Source organism: Artemia sp. Qi Xiang Cuo, chromosome 4 (assembly GCF_049724085.1).
Source record: "Artemia sp. Qi Xiang Cuo chromosome 4, ASM4972408v1, whole genome shotgun sequence".
NCBI classification, from domain to species: Eukaryota; Metazoa; Arthropoda; class Branchiopoda; order Anostraca; family Artemiidae; genus Artemia; species Artemia sp. Qi Xiang Cuo.
The window spans coordinates 79,814,986-79,833,219 of record NC_142797.1 but is presented as its reverse complement, the minus strand read 5'-3'; the positions used below and the strand labels follow the sequence as shown (position 1 = coordinate 79,833,219).

The 18,234-nt window shown below is 33.7% G+C and overlaps 1 protein-coding gene across 1 annotated transcript in view; it reads left to right on the top strand.

Annotated features, from left to right (window-relative positions):
• Positions 1-17,174, top strand: part of LOC148953476 (anoctamin-1-like) — a 33,761-nt gene extending 16,587 nt beyond the window's left edge. Inside the window, exons 3-6 of the mRNA XM_089087972.1 lie at positions 1,423-1,551; positions 4,229-4,312; positions 10,610-10,731; positions 16,964-17,174. Of these exons, the coding sequence (XP_088944098.1) occupies positions 1,423-1,551; positions 4,229-4,312; positions 10,610-10,731; positions 16,964-17,159 (531 nt within the window). The 3' untranslated portion in view covers positions 17,160-17,174. The remainder of the gene's footprint in view (positions 1-1,422; positions 1,552-4,228; positions 4,313-10,609; positions 10,732-16,963) is intronic.
• Positions 17,175-18,234: the final 1,060 nt, after the last annotated feature.

Here is an 18,234-nt window from a genome sequence, read left to right as displayed (position 1 = left end):
GTCTTAAGTATTAATGTTGCTCCTTACTTTTAGTTGAAAAACGTTTTTAATTTCTCATTGTTTTTCAAATTATGCCAGGAAATCCCCCCTCCCATCATCCCATGTGATGTTTCTCCTGGCAAATTTCCCCCGTAAACTTTCCTTCCCATGGAAAATTATCCTCTCCCTCCCCACAGAAAATTACCCAGGGAAAAGTCCGTATATTTCCCAACAACAAATACTATAAATTACGTGAACAACATGAGCAAGTTACGTAATTTACAGCCCTTTCCTCAGGGACTATGGAGGGCCATATTATCACCATAAGCACAGTTGTATGACTTTTCAACTCTGCTGAATCAGATGGTTATCTTAAAATATTTGTTGGATGTTTTGGGTAAACAATGGACGTGGGAGGGAGGCTAGTTGCCGTCTAATCTGTTTGGTCACTTAAAAAGGCACTAAAACGTATGATATGAGCTTTTCTCTCAATCTTCTAGGGCCATTGGTTCAATACAATCACCCCTGGAAAAAAAAACATCCGTGATCTTTCTTCTGACAAAAGATGCAAAATTCCAGATTTTTGCATATGGGAGCTTGAAACCACTACAACAGGGTTCTCTAATATGCTGAATCTTACTTTGCGATTTTCATTTGGATCACTTGAATTTTACGGGGTATTTCTCTCCTTTTTCAAATATCGGGTGAATTTTTTCAGGCCTGTAGCCTTGAATGGGTAAAATTGATCTTAATGAATGTTCTATATTTTGAATCAGCATAAAAAGCCAATTCTTTTGTTATGTCATTTTTTTTTATCAAAATTAGTTTTTTAGAGTTTCAGTTACTAATTTCTCTGACATATATTACACAAAAATCCCTTTTAAGGTAGAAAATTAGAACAATTCAGAAATTCTAAAGTTTGTTTGCCTATTAGATTTTCCAGTAATTTATGTGATTGATACTGTAGATCTAATTTGTAGTTTACACATAAAAGTTCACAGAGTTTGCAAAAAAAGTATGTTCAGGAAGCAATTTTCAATTCAATTCCAATTCAATCGGGTTTTATTAAAACAAATAGAAATAAATAAACACAAATAAACCTCTCTATGCAAAAAACGCACGTCCCCTCCCTTAAAAAAAATAACGATTCCTCCTAATCACGCTTTACGACTCTCGCTTTACTCTTCAACACAACCACTTCCCTCATCCATACAACTCATTATATAAGAGATTCTCCCTTCCTTCCCGAAAGCACAGCTACCTTAACCTTACAAAATAATAATAAATGAATAAAAAACAAATAACAAATTGATATAATAATGATGATAATTTTTTAAAATCTCAATTATTAATTACCTCTATTTTTTAAATTCAATAAGATAATTTTTCAAATTATTTTTTCTAGAAAAAAAATAATCTATTTAAGGACACCTTATTTTCTAGGCTGGTATCCGACTGCTACTCGCCAAAGAGACATACATTGCTGCTTTTCCACTCCACGATGGACCCTACGAAGTTGATTCTGACAGTGAAGAAAGTGAAGTATCTTGTAGTGGCCTGAATGAGAGACAGGTGTGATTGAAACGTTCATGAAATTTATCTATGTTTATCCGCGCCCGCAAAAATATCTCCACAGGGTAAGCCTGTGAAATAAAATTTTAAAAGAGTATGGGGGAGGAGGCTAGAGAAAAACGTATTTTGTAAGAAAGTGTTATTGTCATTTTTGTACAATATATATTGACAGCGCACGCTTCAAACTAAGCAAGCTCTATGCATTGGTTCAGTCTCTTGTCCACCATTTTCCTCCTTCTCAAAATGTGAATAAGTCTTATCCCTCTCTATAATATATTGCATCTTGTCTCACTCAAACAAATAGTTGTAAAAAAAGAGCTATTAATGCACAACTTTGTTTCGATGAATCTTGAATGTGTTAGGTTTCACCCCAAGGTAAAATTTAATTTCTGCAAGGAATCTCTTATCAAAACTAAGATAAGCATGCATAATTCGAGTATCCAGAGAAACAGGTCAGTTTTCCTTAGTATATTTTTGCTTTCATGGTAATATATGGATCATTTTTCAGTTTTCACTGTTATTTTTACTTGATTTGAGAAAATTGGCTCCAATCTTGCCCTCCCCCAAGATTTGGACGAAATTATGTCACTGGTTAACATAATCCCTTTTGAGTTAAATACGTTCTGAAACCACACTGGCCGTAAATGATGCACGATAAAACAACAGAAAATCGAAAAAAGTTAATAACAAGCAAAAAACTAAAAAAGGGTGATTTTCACCAAGTTTTTGCCAAGTATTTTTGCCAAGTATTTAGGCAAAGACTTCCGCCAAGCCGTCCTAAGCAAAAAAAAAATCTTTAAACTAGCCTTTTAATGTTAACCAGACAGAAATGACTGACCGTTGTTTTTCTTTCTGTCAAGTTAAGTTCAAAAGACCCTTTTTTTTATTATTATTTTCTTTTTTTTTACTTAGTACGGTTTGACGGAAGTCTTTGCCGCAATATTTCCTTAAAGTTTTCGTTATTTTCACTGGCTGAAAATCACCCTAGTGTGGTAAAGTGAGGTTATGCGTATATCGTAGGTTACGGTTGGTGTGTTAGTCTACCCTTGTAGGGAGTATAATTATGGTCCTAAGGTAAGTAAACTTTGGTAGCGTGCCTTAGGCCTGACTAATTATCTTGGCTGTACCGACTGGGGTTAATCGAGAGACTAAACTAATGTTGTAGAGAGGTTTGGTGTAGTACAATAACTTTTATTAATCATTAAAGGAGACAAGTAAGGCACCATTATCTAACACAAATAATAATTAAAACATATACATTTACAGTTCCCAAAAACGATCCAAATATCCAGAGGTCTATACAAAGTAATTTTGGGAGAGAACCCCGCTATCGCAAAAACTGGCGCATATATATATATATATATATATATATACATATATATATATATATATATATATATATATATATATATATATATATATATATATATATATATATATATATATATATATATATATATATATATATATATATATATATATATATATATATATATATATATATATATATATATATATATATATATATATATATATATATATATATATATATATATATATATATATATATTATGCCTCGACCACACGTCCTGTTTAAAACAAGGAAGTAGTATTTATAAATTTCCCGCATCTCCACCACCATTTCGTCGGCTCTTAGTTTGGTGGTCAAATTCAAAACTTTTTATCTAGTTTTCACTTATAATTTGCGTTGTTGCATTTTTAAATACTTTTCTTAAAATCAATTTATTGAAACTTAAAATGTCAGGTTTTGCACTAGTTTTTTATTTTTTCTAAATTGTTTTTCTTTCTTTCCTCGTTGTTTTATCGTGTTTCTTTTTAGTTGCAATCAGGGCCCTCTAGAAAGAGGGTAGGGAAAATCTTCATATATGGCTCTAAAAAAGACTCAGTGTGTAATTTTATCTCTGATGTGGGAATTTAGGATTTAGGACGTAAGAATTTTGTTTTCAAATACGCATCTAAAATATGATCTTTTGAATATGTTTTGTCTTCGGGGAGACAGGGAGGGGGGGCTAGATCTCCTCAAGCTCTTGTTTATCTCCGTTACTGATCAGCTACGTTAAGGTGCTTTGGCCGGTGTCTTACATGCACTCATGCATAAATATCTATAAATGCATTAGCTCACTAAAGTATCAAGGCAGAAATAAAAAGAAGGACTGCACAGATGTCAGCCTGCATTCGCCTTGCACAGATAACAAACGAAGACCCGTATAAGCAATTTATGCATTCTTGATCTATTTACTGAACAATAATACTTGCCAAGATGGTACATAGGCACTCTCTGCAGGTCAAGAAATTCACTGGACCCCAAAACCATTCCATCCAGAATCTGGAGGAAACAAGTTTGAAAATTCTTTACGGGTTTTCTCACAATTCCAGATTTCACGAGCAACCTGTCTGAAAAATGTGTCTTGGATTTTGAAATTTCCACGAAAAACAAAAACCAATTTGTTTGACTATGTTTATAATCTGAGAGAGATTTTTCTCTATATGAGGTAGTGGGGTTCAAAACAATATTTTAAATGGGACAGGGATGACAAAAATTTCGACCAGGTAGTCCCATCATCTTCCTGTAGATTTATAAGCAGCAAAAACGAAAAAACAATGCTTCTCATAACAACACGCTTTATAATTAAATATAAATAATTTTCTGTTTTAGATTCTTCAAGAAGAGTGGTCGAGACCTGGTGCCTTCTTTAAAACTCAACCGTATGAAAATATAAGACAGTACTTTGGAGATGAGGTTAGTATTCTAGAGTGAATTCAATATTTTAGAGATTCTAGATTATGTTTAGTATTCTAAAGGTAGTGGTTAAGACCTAATGCCTTCTTTAAAACTCAACGTATGAAAATATCAGACAGTACTTTGGAGATGAGGTTAGTATTTTAGAGTGAATTCTATATTTTAGAGATTCTAGATTATGTTTAGTATTCTAAAGCTATTGGTCAAGACCTAATGCCTTCTTTAAAACTCAAAGTATGAAAATATCAGACAGTACTTTGGAGATGAGGTTAGTATTCTAGACTGAATTCAATATTTTTAGAGATTCTAGATTATGTTTAGTATGCTAAAGGTAGTGGTCAAGACCTAATGCCTTCTTTAAAACTCAACGCATGAAAATATCAGACAGTACTTTGGAGATGAGGTTAGTATTTTAGAGTGAATTCTATATTTTAGAGATTCTAGATTATGTTTAGTATTCTAAAGCTATTGGTCAAGACCTAATGCCTTCTTTAAAACTCAAAGTATGAAAATATCAGACAGTACTTTGGAGATGAGGTTAGTATTTTAGAGTGAATTCTATATTTTAGAGATTCTAGATTATGTTTAGTATTCTAAAGCTAGTGGTTAAGACCTAATGCCTTCTTTAAAACTCAAAGTATGAAAATATCAGACAGTACTTTGGAGATGAGGTTAGTATTTTAGAGTGAATTCTATATTTTAGAGATTCTAGATTATGTTTAGTATTCTAAAGCTATTGGTCAAGACCTAATGCCTTCTTTAAAACTCAAAGTATGAAAATATCAGACAGTACTTTGGAGATGAGGTTAGTATTTTAGAGTGAATTCTATATTTTAGAGATTCTAGATTATGTTTAGTATTCTAAAGCTAGTGGTCAAGACCTAATGCCTTCTTTAAAACTCAAAGTATGAAAATATCAGACAGTACTTTGGAGATGAGGTTAGTATTTTAGAGTGAATTCTATATTTTAGAGATTCTAGATTATGTTTAGTATTCTAAAGCTATTGGTCAAGACCTAATGCCTTCTTTAAAACTCAAAGTATGAAAATATCAGACAGTACTTTGGAGATGAGGTTAGTATTTTAGAGTGAATTCTATATTTTAGAGATTCTAGATTATGTTTAGTATTCTAAAGCTAGTGGTCAAGACCTAATGCCTTCTTTAAAACTCAACGTATGAAAATATCAGACAGTACTTTGGAGATGAGGTCAGTATTTTAGAGTGAATTCTATATTTTAGAGATTCTAGATTATGTTTAGTATTCTAAAGCTATTGGTCAAGACCTAATGCCTTCTTTAAAACTCAAAGTATGAAAATATCAGACAGTACTTTGGAGATGAGGTTAGTATCTACATTATCCTCGAGTTTGAAGACAGATTCAAATACGTGGACGATCTCTCCCTACTTCTGAAATATCTTGCTGAAAAGTCAGACGTGTATCCCCAGTTCAGCAGTGAGATCAGGAACTCCTTTCTCGAGGCGTGTAGCATTAATGACCTCCAGCTTAATATGAATAAAACAAAAGTCATGAGGTTTAATCCGCTTAAGCGTGACCTCTCATGCCCGGTTCCTTGGTACCCTACTACCTCAACCTCAGTGATTCTCGGGGTTACTTTCAGTGACGACTGTTCATTTAGCGCGCACATCGCCGGTCTGGTGAAAAAAGGTAGTTACGCATTACAGTCGCTAATTACCTTGCGCCGATTGAGTTTCTCACAAAGTCAGCTGAAGACGGTTTATGTCACGTATGTGCGCCCAATCCTTGATTATGCGTGTCCTGTGTGGGGCCCTCAGGCTCTTAATATTGAACACCTAAGTGAAGATCTGGAAGCCATTCAAAAACGGGCAGTGAAAGTGATACTAGGCCCGAAATACAACTCTTATGAGGCTGCCGTTAGTACCTTACGACTGCCAACGTTGCGTGATGGGCGCTTACAGTTAATGTGCAATTTTGGGCAGTCCCTTCTTTCGTCCCAGAAACACCGTTCGTTGCTTCCCCCTCCTGCACCTATCACCGCCAACACCCGCCATAAAAATCAACTAGTGCCGCCAAAGTGTCGAACAACCCGTCACAGCAATTCTTTCGTGCCTTTTTTTGTCAGTTATTTAAACCGCCAGTGACCAGTTTTATGCAATGTACTAAACAGCGCCATTTAGTCGGGGCTTCGGCCACGGCTACGATAGTTGTTTATAAATAAATGAGTCTATGAGTCTATGAGTATTTTAGAGTGAATTCTATATTTTAGAGATTCTAGATTATGTTTAGTATTCTAAAGCTAGTGGTCAAGACCTAATGCCTTCTTTAAAACTCAAAGTATGAAAATATCAGACAGTACTTTGGACATGAGGTTAGTATTTTAGAGTGAATTCTATATTTTAGAGATTCTAGATTATGTTTAGTATTCTAAAGGTAGTGGTCAAGACCTAATGCCTTCTTTAAAACTCAATGTATGAAAATATCAGGCAGTACTTTGGAGATGAGGTTAGTATTTTAGAGTGAATTCTATATTTTAGAGATTCTAGATTATGTTTAGTATTCTAAAGCTATTGGTCAAGACCTAATGCCTTCTTTAAAACTGAAAGTATGAAAATATCAGATAGTACTTTGGAGATGAGGTTAGTATTTTAGAGTGAATTCTATACTTTAGAGATTCTAGATTATGTTTAGTATTCTAAAGCTAGTGGTCAAGACCTAATGCCTTCTTTAAAACTCAACGCATGAAAATATCAGACAGTACTTTCGAGATGAGGTTACCAGATATAGCTTAGTGCTGTAGATATGCTTTTAAGCATTTAATTTTATCATTCTTTATAGAAGGTGTTCTCAAAGAATCTGGGCTGTGTATCGCAAATATCAGTCAATCTAAGTTCCAGCAAGATTTACGATATTGCGCGAGAAAATATTGTCAAGTTCACACAAAAGTGTTCTTGTAGTAGTTTCAAATTACGGTGAAAGAATCCACTTCTTAAAATAAGGGTCTGCTTAAGGTCTATCGAGCCTGCCTAGGGATTCAGATCAAGGGATATGGGTCATACAAAAATTAATCTTCTGATTGGGGAATTAAAGAAAATACTGGTTTTAAGGTACTTTTTGTTCCATACCTGGTAGCTGACATGTCAGTCTACCTCTACCCTATCACTGATACTACCTCTACTCTCTCTACCTCTACTACCTCTGATACTTTCCCCCAATCTTTCATGACTATGGGTGCATTCCAGGCTCCACAAAAAATTACTAAAACCTAACCTACTCAGTCCAGCTAGCGTTGTCGTAATTGCTGAAACGACAGAATTTTGAATTAGAAACTTTTAATAAACATAGTTAAGAAGGATCTTTATTGAAGTAAATATGCTTCATTATCGTCAACGGTATTAATGTCAGATTAAAAGATACTGAAAATATTATTGAATTGTAAGAGAGCAATATTGTCATCAGTGATTGAAACTTATTAAGGCTTTGCCCTTATGAGCTTAATAAGCCCTTTCTTACGTATCAACCGTTTGTGGTAGATTTCAGCTTTAAGTAACTTCTGCAGCTAATATAAAGTTACTACGGCTTACAACCCGGAACACAGTCTATCACCCTATTCATCTGTTTTTTACTGTTTTTAATTCTTTGAATAAATCATATATTTTACGACAGTCTCGATCAATTGTTTTCATTTTCATCATTATCACATTGTTCTCTATAATTTTACTTTCTAGTTCAAGCCTGCGATTTATTTTTGAAGCTACAGTTACTTAGCTTTGTATTATTTTTGAAATTTCACCAAAATTAACCAAAAATTCAGTTAAACTGTGACAATCTAAAAAATTAACGTGAATCGTTGCTTCCCACGTAAAAATCCCGGATATGTCAACGTGGGGTTAGTGTTATACACATGTGGAATATAATCATCAGCCTGATAAAAGGAGATAGAAAAATCCTTTTGGTGGGAGTCGAACCCTTGAGGTTTCTGGTTCCACTAGACTAGGGGAGCTGCAAAGGCACTAGATGTGGACTAATGTAGCCCTAAATATTTCTTCACCGCTAAAAATAGGCCTATGTCTCAAATATTATACTTATTTTTCAAGCTTATTAGCCTGTCTGACGAGTCTGACGCAGCTCCATTTCATAACCATACGACCTTTCAGCGTGGCTTACACGATATGAAATTCACCCATCATTATTTAGAAATGTTTAATATTCTTTCTAAATTTTCTCTTATCTTCTTTAAGCTGCTGTTGTGGTTTTTTGGATTACATTTGCTAAATTATGCATAAAGATCATATGTTCTTTAACTTTTGGCGGCAACAGGCAACTTTCTAGTAGTATGAAACTTTTGTCCACCTCTTCTTCACTATAACTACCATTTTCAGTTACTTTTGGTGGAGATAGCTGCTTCTTTTTTTTCATAATATTCCTTAACTTTTACTTTGTAAAACTTAAGCCGACAAGCCGACAACCTTTAAGGCTGATGAAACTTTAAGCTGACTACCTATTTTTAAACACAGTTTTAAATACAAGGGAATAAAAACTCCTCTTCGAAATTTTTATTTATATCCTTTTCAGTCTCTTTAGAAGCTTATTTTGCAAGCATCCTTGCTTCTCATACGCCCCCCAGCCGTGCTTTGCTCCGAATGAGTTCCATAAGAAACTAGTAAATATTTCTTGATTTGGCTTTCTAGTGTTTAGTTATCTAAATAGCCACCGAACGCCGTAAGGGATAAAGCGATACTAGGGCAAAACCGAACTGTTTCTTTTTTTTAACAAAAGACTTATGAACTATCTATTTTGTTTACTGATTCTGACGTCACTTTTATTCTGCACATGTGGAAATGATGAAAACTTGATTAGAAAAGCAAATTGTACCACAAATTTACACCCAATGGAATAAAATTAAAATTCTATATCCTTTAATATATAGAATAATATAATATATAATTTAATATATAGAATAATTTAATATATAGGATATAGAATAAAAATTCTATATCCTTTTGCTCAAAGTTTGAGTTTCTTGTTGTAGGCAAGCTTTCTATTATTATCACCACAAAATAGGCTAATGGGAAAACCTCCAATTTTCTAGAATTTTTAGAACTATTAAAGATTAGGATGAGTGTTTGATACTTATTCCCTATCTCCATTTTAAATATAGATAATGAGCTCAAATATTCAACTGAAATTATAAGCAGAAATGGCTTTTAAACGTAGATGGCAGCCTGTGAAGTCCGTGAGAATAAACTCTTTTTGGTAAGACTTTTTATCGATAGAGGAGGGAAGCGTCACATATCTGTAGTGCTTCTAGATTTTACTCTAACTTTTATTTGAAACTGGTACCTGCTTAAACGGAGGTTTCCAATAGAAAGCAGAAACATAGCTCGATAACGAAAGCTTGGCAGAACAGCTTCAGATTCTCTTATAGGTCACAAACTATAAAGCTCTTTTTGAGCTCTCACACTGTAGGCTCCTGCTCAAGGACAATCGAAAAATCTTTCTTTTTACCCCAGGCATGATCCACACGCATCTTTTCAAAATTGAATATCTTGTTCATTGATACACCAAACACGCTGGGGAGATTAGACTCCTACCGATTTCTGGTAAAAAACAAAAACTGTTTACTGAGTCAACGCTTTTGAGCTGTCTATGATTATTTATGGGTTTCAATTGACTGAGTGTATTCATTTGAGGTTTCGTTCCCGTGTTTGAAGCATTGCATATTTTTATACTTTAGAACCTGCTAATAGGGGGAAGGAAGGTCGGTGGATGTTTCTGTAGAGGAAGAAGAAGGGGGTTAAATAAAGACAATGAAATTGAAAGATAATGGGAAGCTTCAGTTTTGTAAACAGCGATGAAGCAAAGAAAAAATTCGGGAATGCTAAAGCAATTTCAAGTGAAAATTTTTTTCAAGATAATTCCAGTGCCGATGTAAGCATTATTTCATACATATTTTATTATTAATGTCTGTTTTGTTTTAATATTATAAAACTGTTGTAGAATATTGCATTGAAACTCTGCTTCACGGCAGGATTGCCAACTGCTGACTTCTAAAAAGAGTGCAAATCAAGGCCAAAATAGAGTGATTTTTGCTAAAAAAGAGTACAAGTCAAAAAATTTGCGCATCCCCTCTTCCGCGCCCCCTCTGAAGTAAAAAAGTGTGGTAGAGCGTATGGGTTGCCTCCTATGCATTTACTATAATTTTGACTAATTTTGATTTTTAAGGTCATTCTTTCAATGCAACAAAGTATCTTCTTTTACTTTCTAAATAATTACTTTCTAGATAATCTTCTGCTGATATCATGCTTATTTTTTTTTAGACTGGCTTGTACTTCTCTTGGCTTGGATTTTACACTATGATGCTGGTACCTGCATCTGTGGCTGGATTAATTGCTTTTCTCTATGGTGCTTTCACTTTGGACTCTGATTCAAATGTGACGAGGTATTTAAAATATCAGATCCTCTGAATATTTCTAATAAGAGACAATTCATAATAAATTTTACTAACACTAAGGCTAAAGGCGATAATGCACCAGAATTCATTAGTTTTTTGTCGTGTTAATACATTTGTTCAAATCTACGAGTAGCTCATTTAGAAGGATTGCCACCCTTAGAGATTTATCACTATTTTTAATGATTTTTTATTGCCTAGTGATTTTTTGCTTAGTGATTTTGCTTCTAAAACTAGTGATTTATTTCTAAACATATCGATTTCACAGTAGTTGAAGCATAAATTCAAGCGAATAAATCATCAAGGAAGTTAATTATCGAAAGCAAAAGGGACGTTCTAGTGAAAACTTTACTGACAGTCAATAAAAACCCAAAACTATTCACCTTTTTCTGTCCCAGAAACCATAATTTGTCAAATTTGAAAGACACTGGGTTGACAAAATTTGCACTCACCGATTTGCATAAATCGGTAGTGCGCAACCGATTTGCATAGAGAGATTAATTGAAATTGACTGAATTTTGTCACATTTTATTTTATTAGCAATAACTTTACGAAATTTCAGTTACAACTTTGACATTTAGCGGTTAATATATTGTAAATTCGAGCTGAACCCATTGTAAAGTAAGTTTGATTCCTTCGCATTGTTTAGAAAGCTCCCTTTCATCAATATGTTAACACCATTTCTATGTTCAATTGAAACAAAAATCTACAAATAACAGGTACATTCTGTTAAAACAGTTAAAAAAAAATAAAAGGTCTTACCACAAAAATAGTAATAGAAGTCCAAATATTGTGGCTTCACATCTGGAAGCCTTTATGAACGGGTAAAAAATATAAACAAAAAAAATCTAGCTTAAACGAAACATGAAAAACAAAGAAAACACACAAAAGTTCTACAAAAAGATAACCCAAAAAGAATGCTGAAAGGATACTCACATTTAAACAAATTCCAATCACGCAACAATACATAAGGCACGTGCCAGGATGTCTGCTAAAAGCAGACTGCTATATACTATTGTACGTTAATCTTCTGATGTGGGACTTTCAGTAAAATGAAGTAGTCTTTTTATGCAATAATCTTACATATACCCTGGGTTAAATTAATTAAGAAGAAACTACAGATCAAGAAACTGTTGTGTTTGATAAATTTAAGGAATCTTCTGAGTTGCTAAATAAGCTTTTTGACTTTTTCAAAGATTATTTTATCTTACATTTTAAAGTCAATCTTGTGTGAGGCTGAATCTGCAAAATTCCTTGGTATTCTTTACTATTAAAAACATATATGTAGTTTGTGCCTTTTTTTTAATTTTATAAACTGAATTTAATCAACGTTTTTCTTGTTCTCTATTTATCCTAATTCCGTTATTCATATTTTTTTATTCAGTATCTATAATCTTACTAAGACTTTGCAATAGCCCAAGACAATTATTAAAAATTAATTTTGCATCATCAAACATAATACAGTATTATGGTGCGGAAGAGGAAACAGAAGTTCCACAACTGCTAAATTGGAACTTTCTTATATTTTCTTTTTTAATCTTACTTTAAGGAAGAATATATTGCAATTTTGATATGCTGATAATATTTTCCACAAGAACAAGATATTCTATATATACGACTCTGTATGTTTTTTTGGAATTACATCTTTGGCTGAATTTACTAAAGGTCCTATAGTTTTTTTGGTTTGATGAAAGCAACTTTAATATTTTGGTTTTTTCATTTTTTTTATTTTGTGATAAAACTGAGACAATAAGTCAAAGATAAATTATTTATTTTCTTATCAATGATGTCAATATTTTTCAAAATCCTCGCTTGTGTTCCAGTAATTATATTAGCTCAACTAAAGCAAAAAGAAAATGGTTTCTAAATGGTCAGGTAAAAAATGGGGGTTTACATGGACAAAAAAAATTCTAGAAGAAAAAGTAAATACCTTGGTTTGATCACCGTTAGCTTGCTAACGTGCGTTCGATCAAACTTGCGTTAATTAAGTAAATTACGCTACTTTAGACCATGTTAGGGGGGCGCCCCCTCGCCCACCTGGATCTGCCACTGAATGTACTCACTATTTTACAGATATTTCCTTTATCTCCATCGAAACCTGTCCTCAAGATGGTGTATCCTTAAAGTATTTTAATCTGTTTTTGTCATTTAACGTACAAGCTGAAGATTTAAAGCTATGTCTGCACGGAATTTTCTTCTTCGTTCTTTTGTTGCAATATGATTTTTTTTTTTTTCATATTCCAGAAAATAGACTCTTTTCCTTCTAACTTTTTATCTAACGCAGGATATAGATCACGGTTGGATTTAGGCGAGAGAAGGAAATTTTTGGGAAAGTTTAGGTTGATGGCCGACCCCTACTTTGGCCCTATGTGCGGATGTGTGAATGAGAATCTCTTTTATTTTATATCCGAGTGTGAGAGCTGTCCAAGTTGTGGAATGAATGTTTTGGACAAGTGTTTGAGAGTGAATGCTTGTTAATTGAGCGAATGGCTGAGAGGAACGCATGTGCTATTAAACAATTGTGTAAGTTTCTTCGTTTAAGGATTAGAAATAGGGAATTGTGTTTAAGAGGATTGCACGCTACAGTTTTTAGGAATTGAATTTTATTATGGTTGGTGTTTGTCAGTTAAAATGTTCGACCTTGTCGCGTGTGGAAATCTTATATACATCTATAAATCTTATAAATCTTATCTTATCTATAAAACTCCAGCCCTTAGGGTGTTCTGAGGGAGCGGTAGCTCCGCTCTTATTTGCCGTAATCTCTGTTCGTTTTTGGATTAGTTTAATCATTCATAGCAACATCTTTTATTTTTTATTCATTCGTTTCAAAGTTTGAGTTATTACGTAACCTATTTTTTTATTATTTTAGGTCGTAATATCACTCTATACTTCTCTTTGAAAAACTTATTTTTATTCTTTTTTATTGGTATACAACAGAATTACGGCATCTTAAATTTTTCATTTTCATTTTTCATTTCATTCACAGATCGTGGACATTAGCCAATGGTAACAATCCAGGAAAATGTTGGCGGTGGAGCGATGATTTATTTTTACTCTTTTTATAAGGGTGCAAAAAATATATTTTCAAAATTAAGAGGGGAATTTCACTAAGAAAAATATGAAACACCAAAATAAATATATTTTTAAAAGACTAGGGGGATAATTGCAGCATCCCTCCTATTGCTGTCCTCTGTTGAACATAATGAAGAAACATATTAATCATATTGATCAAACATTCTTAATAGTCTATAAAGCTACTAAAACTAGCGATTTCAAATGTAAAAGCACGCTGTCTGTTGAAACATCTATTTGTAATTTGGTGATTTTGTTGCTGATTTAGTGATCTATTTTTCAAAAATCTAGTGATTTATTTTTTCACCTAGTGGCAACGCCGCATTTAGATTTTGAGGCCTTAGTTAATAGAGCAATATCATCTTAACTTGATGCTAACTGATGCTAATTTAGACGCGTCATTTTTCAAGGTTTTCTTCTATTACTTTCTTCTACTATTACTATCAACTCACCGCAGCACCAAGCCGCCTGAGGCCAACACAACTATGGACGCTCCTCCTCCATCCCAATCTATTGAAAGACCCCCTCTTTACACCCTCCCAGGAAGTTCCCATTTCCTTTAAATCTTTCTTTGTGACATCCTACTAACACCACCCGCGGACGACCTGCTTTCCGTTCAGCCCTAGACTACCACCACTACTACTAACAACTCATTGCAGCACCAAGCTGCCTGAGGTCAGCACAGCTACGCACGCTCCTCCTCCATCCCAATCTATTCAAATCCCCCTTCTTTACACCCTCCCAGGAAGTTCCTATTTCCTTTAAATCTTTTTTTATGACATCATCCTACCCCAAACGCGGACGACCTGCTTTCCGTTTAGCTCTAGACAGTTGGCCGAAAAGGACAACCTTCAGCAATCTGTCATCCTTCATCGGCAGAACGTGCCCTAGCCATCTCAACCTTTCTCTCATTTTAGCCCTAGACAGCGGGACTGAACCACACTTTTCGTACAGCCTATTGTTTGAAATACGGTCAGTCAGCCGTAAAGATGTAAAAATTAAAATAAACACAAGGCGCATGGTTGTTTTTTTTTGTTTTTTTTTAGTTGAAAAAGGTTTGAAAGAACAGGAAGAAAACTCTTCGAACTAGGATTAGAATAATGAAAGCCACGGCAATGACAGTAGTCGTGTATGGCTTTGAAATATTGGGGCTTCAAAAGGCTGATCAAATTTGTCAGGTGTCTTCCAGAGGAATTGTGTAAGGATAGTCTTAGGTACCCTTTTAACTGAATATATATCAAACAGTAAGCGGTACGAAAATATGATTTAATCCCATTTTTTAGGAATACAAAGAAAAAAAGGACAAAATGGCTGGACCATGTTTTGCGGATTAAAAATGATAAATTTTCAAATTTTTTGCTCTTTCCCAAACAAAAAGCAAGTCACCCACCAATGTGATTGGGGGAGGTTATAGGAAATGGTTTAAAATAAATTATTACTTCATAGGGGAAGGGGTAACGAGTGAAGCTTTGAATAGATTAGAGTAGAGGGCTGTGCACAACTTAGTTTCCTGAGACTGTTGCTTAGAATACGTACCATTGTTTTTGAAAAGAACAAAGAAATTTGAAAAAAACACAATTTCAAAAGGTTGTGAACCTTGGCTATTATCTGCAATACTATATCAGTGATTTATAAATATATATTTTGGAAAAAATAAAATATTCTCTCAAACTGTTTAAATTTCCATCCCTTGTTTTGGATTTTGAAACAACTTCATCATTCTCTGTTTCTTCTTGAAGATTGGCTTTAATTTCACTTACAAATTAGAATTTATTTGAGCAATGGGTTTTATACAACTTAACATTAGTCATATAAAAGGGCATTTCTTATGCATTTATTCCTATTTCAGTAGATCCAGGATTAACACCCTTCCATTATTTAGAGAAATATATTTGAATCATTCATATTAAATAGATACTCAGAAGGCAACATCTCTTCTCTAGCTTTTTAGCTCTAAATAAAATATTTATACGCTTACCTATTCGGGGAGAGGGGTTCCAAAGAAGAAAAATTAATCTGATATGACCTTTTTTTGAAAATGTGATAATTGTCATCTGAAAGAATCTTCCTGGCGTTTCAGAATTCTTCACCTTTTTTCGGGGTTGATTAGTGTTCTTGTAGTATTTTATGAAAAAGTTTAAGTTTGGTATAAAAAAGTAGGGGACTCAGGGCAAATGACAGCTCCTTCATGCTTAGAATAGCCCCGAAAATCATTTTTAAAATGGGTAGAAATAGAAATTTTAAACCATTTCCTTAATGAAACTAAACAGCTATTTTAAAATTTAAGGCGAACGGATTAAAAATGCAAAAGTTATAATAGTACCCCACTAAGCTTCATTTTTGACCCTAAAGTTCCAAGGTAGGCCTATTATAGATAGTGATCATACTCTCAACAAAATATAAAATTAACTCCAGCATAAAGAACTTTGTAGCAAACTTTGTAGCACGCAAACTTTGAAGCACGTACAACCCTGAGTACGTGCTACAAAGCTACACGTAATTAAATAGTCTAGAATAGCACATTCATGCTACAGGTGGTACCTCTGTTGATAAGTGAATAGACATATATCTAAAATATTTAAATCCGTTTACTATTAGAAGCGTATCTTTTTATTACTATTTGGAAAAGTTTTGCATTTTTAATTTAATACTGAAAAGAAGGAAGGCCACAATCCAAATCTCTTGCTAAGTCTGGAGGAATTAATATTGATTGAAATCCGATTCAGGTGCTATACACTATGATTTGTTAGGTACAAAAAACAAAGACGGGTTTGGTTTAATTTTTTTTTTTTTTTTTTGAGGGTTTTTACAATTTTGTGAACTTATTTTTTGTACGCTTCGCTTTTGAGGGAAATTAACATATATATATATATATATATATATATATATATATATATATATATATATATATATATATATATATATATATATATATATATATATATATATATATATATATATATATATATATATATATATATATATATATATATATATATATATATATATATATATATATATATATTTTTTTTTTTTGCCAAGCAATTACCTCTAAAACATTATTTGAGTAAGCTACATGTTTCTCGTATTTCGTACTGTAAAGTTATGCTGTAGATACTGAAAGCGTAATGCTTGTTTTTCTTAAAATTAGCAAGGAAATTTGTGGAAATGAAAATAACTTGACGATGTGCCCACTTTGTGATCAAGTTTGCCCCTATTGGAAGCTTGGAGATTCATGCTTGTTTTCAAAAATTTCATACACTTTTGACAATCCAGCCACAGTTGTGTTTGCAGTCTTCATGTCCTTCTGGGGTAAGATATATTTTTGTTTTCAAATAATTTACTGATATTCAAATATGAAAAATATTGAAAATCAGCTTTTCCAAAAATCCACAGTAGCTCTGAAAATTTTAGCTTTTTTATCTTTAGAGTACCCCTAGCTGCAAAAGGGTAACTGGAGAAATCTGGGTGAAAAACAAGGGAAGCGTTGGATGATTTGCCCCCAACCATGCACTGCACTCCTGGCCCAAGGCAGAGAATCAGGAGATCGTATAACGGATCAAAACGGATCAGTGGTCTGCATGCGAAAATTTTTTTTTAGAGTAGTTGTGAAATTTACAATTATATATATATATATATATATATATATATATATATAGACATAGACATAGGTTTATTAGACATAGGTTTATTAAGATCGAACAGCGTAGCCATGGCTAATTTATGTCGTCTTTACAACAATATGAGAAGAAAAAAATTCAAATAACACTATAAAAACACTAACACGTGAATTTAAATAACACTAAGTCTTGTTGTATGCTTCAACAAAAAAGGGGACAAACTTGTTTTTGTAGCGGTTGGTCCTGCAGACAGGGGTTTGTAGCTTCGACTGGGATCTGGTTCTTTGGTTAACAGGAGCATCAGGTGGAAGGATCAGTCTGTGATGGGGCGAAGATAGCAGTGACTTGCCGAGGGACATGATCAGTGATAATCGTCTGTCGCTGAGAGATTCAAGGTTCAGTTCTTGCAAGAGTTTGTTGTAGTCGTCACTTCTGTTACCAACGATTATGTTAACAGCTCGTTTCTGCAAAGATTCAAGGTCATCGCAAAGGTAGTGGGTGCTCTGGAAAAAAGGTCCCCAGACAGCGACGGCATATTCGAGTAGAGGTCTCACATACGTAATATAGGCATTTTTTAGGCTTTGAGTGTCGCAGCCAAACCTGCGCATCAGGACTAGGGTCTGAAGTGATGCATTGCCAGCCTTAATAACCTTCTCCACGTGTTCGGTGAATGTGTAGTCCATCGATAATGTGACTCCAAGGATTTTTGCAGATGGAACAATAGGGAAAGGGACTTGCGGGAATTCCAGATCACGTTTTAAGGGGCAAAACCCGAGGATCATTGATTTATCTGCATTCAGTG